The sequence below is a fragment of the Rhinolophus sinicus genome, chromosome 2 (genome assembly GCF_057876585.1).
Source record: "Rhinolophus sinicus isolate RSI-liver-muscle chromosome 2, RSI-T2T, whole genome shotgun sequence".
NCBI classification, from domain to species: domain Eukaryota; kingdom Metazoa; phylum Chordata; class Mammalia; order Chiroptera; family Rhinolophidae; genus Rhinolophus; species Rhinolophus sinicus.
In genome coordinates this window covers 157,177,854-157,185,688 of record NC_142502.1, presented here as the reverse complement: position 1 = coordinate 157,185,688, position 7,835 = coordinate 157,177,854, and the positions used below count along the sequence as shown (strand labels likewise).

Sequence of the window (7,835 nt, the reverse complement as noted above, 5' to 3'; positions counted from 1 at the left end):
GATGTTCTCCTTCTCCGTTCTAGGTCGCCATCTTGGACCATGCGTCAAGATGGCGCCCCCTGGTTCCGGAGGCAGAGCCCAGGCCCACCAGCGAGGCTGCGCGCGCACGTGCTCGGGGGCGGGAGGGTGGGGCGGTGACGCTGACGTCGCCCCGCCCCCGGCAGTCGCTCCGCCCCTGGCCTCACTACGCCTTCCTCCCACTGGGCGAACCCGGAAGTGGAGGAGGAGGCGCGGCGGCGGTGGCAAAGCGGGCAGGAGCTGGCGGAGTCGTACCCTGGAGCTTGTCTGGGGTTGGGGGCGGGGGGCGGGGCTGAACGGCCTGGGCAGCCTGGCCTGGACGGGGCGGGGGAGGCCATGGCCTCGGCAGAGTTGCAGGGGAAGTACCAGAAGCTGGCTCAGGAGTACTCGAAGGTACCCATCGTGGGCGGGGATTAGGGGGTCCCCGGCCGTGCGGCCCCGCGGCCCCGTATTGCCTTGACTTGTCGGGACGGTGGGGGACCGCGGAGGGGGTAGGCGAGCGCACCCCTCCCTCTCCTCCGCCTTCTCTGTCCACCATTACCGTGCCTCCACCTGCAGCTCCCAGGAGATGGGGCCGGGCGGTATCTGGGTCCGTGTGCGTTTCTGCGGGAAGGAGCTGTAGTTTGATTCTTCCTTCTCACTGAACTAGCGGGCGTGGGACTGGGATGTCAGAGATCCTGGCTTCTGCCTCTGGTGCTGGCCGGGAGGGGAAGGGAAAGGTGAGGACCACTCCTCTGCTGCTTCCTCGATTTTCCCAATCCAGTGATGGGGAAGATAACGCTTTCTACCTTCTCACAGGGATGTTATGAGGATAAAGAGATTTCTCTGCCCCCATTCAATTCGGGAAGGTAAATCGAATCATGCGTGTAAATGCCTCACCAGGCATGGATGGTTATGAATGTATTCAGTGATTTAGCAAGATGTTGTCTGGAAATGATTTTGAAAGCTTGAGTGCTAGGGCTGTGTCCTTCTCTTTCTCTTTTCCCTCAGTCACCTGGCGTGGGGCAGAGCACCCAGCAGGTGCTGAATACATGCTGAATTAAGCAAAATAGGGACCTGCCCCTTTGTCGAATTTATGGCATCAGTCTTTAAATGATGGAACCCTTTCCTTGGGAAAGGGTGGTGTGGCTTTTGGGGAGGGTGTTTCTCCTTAAGAATATAATAATGAAGTTATAAAAGCAGACTCTTACATCTTTGGAAGTCAGTTCAACAGTCATTGAGCTTCATTTCCAATGATCTTGGCACTCATGGAGACAATGGGAAGACAGCCCCCTTTTTACAATTTGGAGAAACTGAGACACATTTTTTCCCTATGATTTCAATTAACAAACATTCACCAAGGTTAAATGAAATATTGTTTGAAAAATAAACCCCATGTCTAAACATACACACTAATCTTTTCGCCAAAAATGGGAGCCTTTTGAAATACTACACTCATTCCAACGGTGCTATCGTTGGCAAAACTTCTTGCATTTCCACTTGAAATTGTCTTTCGAGCCTGGGGCACAGTGCCAGTGATGACAGTTTTCATCCTTTTTGAAGGAATGTTTTCTTGTTTGAAAGGGCCAGAAATTGTTTGGAACAAACCATACAATGAAGTGGGATGGGGGGAGGATTGCAGTAGTGTGCGATGTTGGCTCTACTCTGTTAGAGTGAAAATGTTTCATGGGTATAAAGTAAGGGGACTGATTTTCTTCTCCAGAGAGGAAACAAGCTCACAAGGCAATGCCAAATGGCAAAAGAGAGTTCCAGAAATGTTCTGAGCAGTGACTGCATTGCTAAAATAATTGTATAACCTCCCAAAGTAATAACAACTTTGAAAGATAGTATTCTTTTGGATATGTAAGCTCTTTTGTCCCACACTTATTATGTGGTCCCTGTAAACAGTCCTCCAGAGTTGGTTGAATGAGGCAGAGTTCCAGCTTATGGAGACCCTGTTAATAGAATGTTCAAACATTGTACGTAATTATGATACAAGAGGAAAAGTGTTAGTTTATTGGGAACACAGAAGAGATGGAGGGTGAGCGTAGAAGTTACTCAGATTGGGCAGTAGGGAAGAGGGAGGGAGGGGTGGTAGTATTCCAGGCAAAGAGAACAGGCTATGTTTGCTGACATGAAAACACGTTAAGTAAGATACATGGCAGAGTGGTAAAATATGGTTGGATAGGTAAATTGGACTTGGTCATGAAGGGATGTGGATGTCAAATAAGACATTTAAACTTTATCTTTTGAGTAATGGAGAGACAGCAAAGGTTTTTAAACGGGAGTGACATTACTTGTAGGAAGAAAACGGTAACTATTTGGAGGATGGATTGAAATAGGGAAAGATTGGTGAAAAGAAGACAAGATTGTAGTTTGTTTGAATAGTTTTGGGGAGAGTCATAGTGACCGTTGAAATGGAAAGGGGGCCTAGATTTAGGAGGAATAGTTAAAAAATACTTTTTAGCTTACCTTTTTTCTGGGTGCCTGCTTTCTTCCTGGCACTAAACTTGTGGTGGATATAAGGAATGCCTGAGGGACTACTCATTCTTGTGTCTCATTCATTCTGCAGGGCAGGATGAGTGAGGGAAGGCTGAGGGTTGATCCTGAATCTCTGAGATGACCACCATTGACAAAGGAGGGCGGGCAGGAAGGGGAACCAATTTCAAGTGAAGGGAGGATTAATGGTTAAATGCAATCATGGAATTTTTGAATTGTAAAGTATGTTAAAGTTATCTGATTCACAGTAGAGGTGATGTTGGGGTAGTTACTGAAAATTTCTGACGGAGATGGACTGGCTAAAAGGACAAAGGCCAGAGCTTTTAAGAGTAATTCCCATAAAGATGATAGTTGGATTTCAAGAGCTAATCAGAGAAGAACACGTTAGGTAGACTCTTTGGGGAACACCTGTGGGAAGGATGTGACAAGAGGAGGAAGAGATGCTAAAGAGACTGGAACAGGTCTGCCAGATTTGAGGTTATTTTCCCCTGTTGGGCCAGACCATTTTTCATTCTTTTAATTGCAATGTGCTGGAAATTTCAGAACATGAGAGCACAGAGATTGGTCAAAAGGTTTCATGTGCTTTTTATTTCCCGTCAATTCTAGTGCCAAGCAATTTCTAGATAAGATCTATGCTACCTCCAGCCCTGTGCCTATGGAAGAGGGATTCTACCTTTTTTCTACCTTTGGGGCAGAAATTGTAGGCTGATATGGAAATCCAATTACATCTTTTCTTTTTCCTTATTTAGGATACAAAGGAAAAAAAGATTTCCTCCTAATCTGGAGAGGGAGGCTTACGTATCAAGAGAGATGCAAGCATGATCCCTAAATCAAGGACATTTGTAGAATCTTATTTAATGCAGACCTCAGCCTGTGTTCCAGGAAGGAGCCCATATCTTGCTTAAGAACCAGTCATAATCATCTTTCCTCTTGAGAAGGAAAAATCAATAGTCTGAGGAGGTCCCATTAAAGAGACTGAGAGTTTAGCTTAACGATGAATCCTGGAGGCCAAAGCAGATGAGAAAGTCTGAGGCACACAGGTTGCTAAAACATGAAGTGTTACGGAAAGATCAGTAAAAGTGGAGATTAGGATCCTAGTGTTTGGGGAAATTAGGAGATCGTTGGAGGCTTTTAAAATTTCAGGTTTAATAGAGTGTGGGGAAGGAGAAGGTAAATAGAAGCTGGTTTTCAGAGAGGTTTGTGAAGTTTGTAGGTAATCGATGGAGGCTACCTCTTTGCTATCTGAGGGAAAGCTGATCAAGGCCTCCGTTACTACACTGTAGATGAAGAATCAAAGACCATTTCTTACTTGGTGTTTCTGCCCCAGTCTGTTCTGCTTCTTTGGTTCTGGTATCTCATCATGGAGAAGGGGGGCTATGTGCACTCAGTGCAGGCTCATTTGATTTCAGCCAGCTTTCTTTGCTGCACTCTTGCCTGGTACCCTGTTATGTATGTAAGCGAGTTTCAAGTTCTGTTTTTCCAATGTTTGTGTTACTCTCGGTCAGTGGTTCTCAAAGTGTGGCCCCTAGATCAGCATCATTGGCACCTGGGGACAGGTTAGAAATACGAATTCTTGGGTCCATCCTGGACTTACTGAATCTGAAATTGGTGGTCAGACCCAGGGGTCGGGGTTATAACAAAGCTCCCCAGTGATTCGGATGCACACCGGGGTTTGGGAACTGTTCCTCGAGGATGGTTTCAGTATAGTAGCTTTCGCTCAAAGATCATCTTTTTAGTGCTCTTTTCAAGGCAATGAAAAACAGTGGGAAAACCAAACATCCATTATTTCTCTACCGGTTTACTTTGCAGTTGATTCCTCTTATAGTCACGAAGGATGTTTGCCTTTGGGAACTTTTCAGACTTATGCTCTTAGTGTAGAGCTACTCACATCGGGGAAGGGTAGGTTGTGATTCCGTGTGTTTGCTTTCCAGATAGCGAGGCCTGGAAACCTAAGCTGCCACCTTCTGAATGAGAGACAGACTCAGGAGCTGGACTGGATTAAAATCGAGTATCAGCTTTTTTTCACCCTGATGTGTAGGGTTGACTTCTAAAGTTGGATTGGAAAAGAGCTTTGTGTTCAGTGCTATCCAGTGGAACTTTCCATGAGAATGAAAATGTGCTGTATCTGTGCTGTCCAGTGGGGTGACCACCAGCACGGGGGGCTGTGGAGTACCTGAGATGTGCTAGCACCATTGAACAGCTCAGTTTTAAATAATTTAAATTGAAACAGGCACATGTGGCTGTTGAACAGTGCGAGCTTAGCCCTAGATCAGTGCATCACTAGCGTGAATGTCTGTGATTCACCTGAAGACCTTGTTCAACTGCAGATTCTGGTTCTGTAGGTCTGGGTGGGGCCTCACGTTCCGCTCTCAGGTGATGCTGTTGCAGCCGTCCACAGACCACACTTTGAGTGGCAAGGGATGTCCTCCTCTTCCTCTTTAATTCACCTGACTTACCCACCTAGTCACTGAAGGGGCAGCTAGACCGCAAGGGTTGGGGTTGGGGGTTTTGTCCTAATGAGTTTCCCTGCATGGGAGCAGGAGGAGGAGAAAGGGTTCCGTTTGAAGGCAGGTCTGAGAAGGTTTTCCTCCTGCCTCAGTGGCAAGATAACCTCAGCCACTAGTACGTAGACTACCTAGCCTGCAGATACTTTATTCCCCTCCAGGGGGAGGAACAAGTAGTAAGGTAGAGAGAAAGACTAAGTGGTATTCTCAGCACTTTGGAATACTTAAAATGTTAGATCTGGAAGGAGTTTGAGGGATCATCCAGGCCAGAGATAACTGATGCTGGGGTCTGCGGGTGACTTTAGTATTCTGAACCTGCAAATCAGGGCTGTGGTGAGGCTTAGGGACGGGCCTCGAGTTGTCTGTTGCACACATTACTTTGTAATGAAGAAAAGCTATCTGTTTAAAGATTTGTTTCATAGGGTCGTAAAACATACATAAATGTCAAAATGTCCATTGCATGAAAATAGCTATGTAAGAGTAGCTCTTACACGGAACATTGCTGAGGACTAGATGAGAAAATGCTTACAGATGATTCATCTGTTTCCCCACAAACTCTTGGCAATAGTTTGTGATTGAAAGTAGTAAATCCCTAATCTTGGACTAATTATCCTACCACAGATTGTCACAGTGGCGTGAGAGACATGATAGTTGGCTCACACCACTCTCTGTCCCTGAAGAAACAGCGTTGTGATGAGCCTCACGGAGGCTGGGCTCTTTCAGAAGTAACGTTACCTAGAACAGGTCAGGGCACTGGTCGTTGGAGAGTTGGGCTCAGGGCTTTGGAGGACGCTGGGTGTCCAGTAGGGCCATGAGGTTCAAATCGTTTGGAGAAGGGCCTCAGGGCCTGTAAAATAATGACAGTGCATTACCTTTGAGCACTTTGTATACAGTATTTAATGTGATTATCTAAACATTTATTGAGCGCCTTCTTTACCCATAGCACTGATCTTTCATTACAGGGAGGAGATACAAAGAATTGTACTGTAGTCTTAGTTGGCAGATGGGAGATGAGTAGAGAAATCATAAATCATAAATCATACATAAATTAGTAAGTGTAAAATTTACTACTTTAAGAAGTAAAATTAAAACTGAACAGTTTAATAAGAGATGTCTTGTTACTGTACTAGTAAGTTACCTTGGTAGCACATTATCCAAGAGTATGTTGACATTGCTTAAAAAGGAACATTCGGCATGATTGTAGTCAACATTGAAGCGGTATTTCTTTCTTATGAACTTCTAAAGCAGAGATCCTCAAACTTTTTCTGTTAAGAGCCTAATAGTAAATATTTTAGGTTTGGGACCATGTGGTTTTTATTGTAACGACTCATCTCTGTCATTGTAGCTCAAAAGCAACCATTGATAATACGTAAATAACGAGTGAGTGTGCGCCAGTAAAACTTCAACATAGGCTGCAGGGCAGTTTGTCCCATGGGTTGGCTTAGTTTGCCAATCCCAGTTTGAGAGAATGTAATGTCTCTACTATTTTTTAAGTGAAAATACTAAGATTGCTAGTTATCTTTTATCTTCCCTTCTAAATTGTAAGCTCCTTGAAAACAGAGACCACTTCTTTTACCTCTTTCTCTCCCCCATATCATTTAGCACAATGCCTTACACAAGACAAGCTAATAAATATACTTGTTCTTCTATCCTATTCTAGTAATAAGAGCTCTGTTTCCATTTGTGGAGCACTTTATGGTTTAGAAAGTGCTTTGACATAGGTTTCTTGTCTGGTTTTCACAAAAACCTCAGAAGGAGGAAGGTAGGCTAGACGTACTTACCCATTTTATAGACTATATAACTGAGGCTCAGAGGGTGAAGTGAATTTCCCAAGTTTATATTGTCCAGTGAATGGTAGAGCAAGATTTGGGTCTTCTTGCTGTTGTGGTAGTGAACCGTGATCTTTAACCTTCTAAAAATAGAAACTCATCTTTTGAATCTGTCTTTTGCTCAAACTGAATATCCTGCTTTATTCCTGCCAAAAGCAATATTCCTGCTTTTCTTATTAAAAATCTGAGCTAAATTTTCTCTTGAGTTTCAAATACTCAGTTTAAGGTTTAGTACAAATATTCCTATTCTTTTGGCACAGAAAAGTGTCATTTCTGTTCTTGGGAGACAGATCTGAGCTATGCAGAATTAGCATTAGATTTTTTTTGTAAGTGCATCAATGAAAGTGTTGCATTTATTTTTCAGAGAAGAACCTGGTCTTTCATGGTCTCTACTAAACCCTCAGATTATTAATCTGTAAATGTTTTGCTTCAGTGTATTTATACTTCTTTCTATGCTCTGTGTTACCCTTGCTGAGAACTTTTCCTCTTAGTATTACAGAAGTGGATTGCTACTGAAGTTTTATCTTTCAAAACCCTGCCAGTGGTGGTTATATAGATGTATACATAAACAGAAATTCATCAAACTATAATTTTTGATTTGTGTATTTTACGTAAAATAAAGTAATACCTCAATTAAAAACTTAACTATGAAAAAAATAGCCCAAGTCCTATTTCTTCCAAGGCTTCCCCCCACCCCACCCCAGCCCACTGCTTTTCTCATTTATATGTAGCTTTATAAAACAGTAGCCAATATTGTCTAATGGCATTAGGGCTGTGAAGTCAAAACTGCTGGGGTCTGCAGCTCGGCATTGCCACTTAAGTTCTCTATCTCCGTTTGCTCGTCCGTAAAATGACACAGTATAGTACCTACTTCATAGGGTTGTGAGGATTAATGAGGTAATGCATGTAAAGCCCTTAGAACAGTACCTGGTATGTAGTGAGCATTCGGATGTTAGCTGCTATTATTATTAATGTCTAAATTGAGCCTGCTTCTCAGTTGCTTTTG

At 43.8% G+C, this 7,835-nt stretch overlaps 1 protein-coding gene across 2 annotated transcripts in view; it reads left to right on the top strand.

Annotated features, from left to right (window-relative positions):
• Positions 1–223: 223 nt before the first annotated feature.
• Positions 224–7,835, top strand: part of PPP1R21 (protein phosphatase 1 regulatory subunit 21) — a 55,290-nt gene continuing 47,678 nt past the window's right edge. The window contains exon 1 of one of the 2 annotated variants that reach the window (XM_019719154.3): positions 224–411. In XM_019719154.3, coding sequence (XP_019574713.2) covers positions 355–411 — 57 coding nt within the window. In that variant the 5' untranslated portion in view covers positions 224–354. Of the gene's footprint in view, positions 412–538; positions 738–7,835 lie in introns of those variants that run through there. The other variant, XM_074331951.2, reaches the window with a different exon arrangement.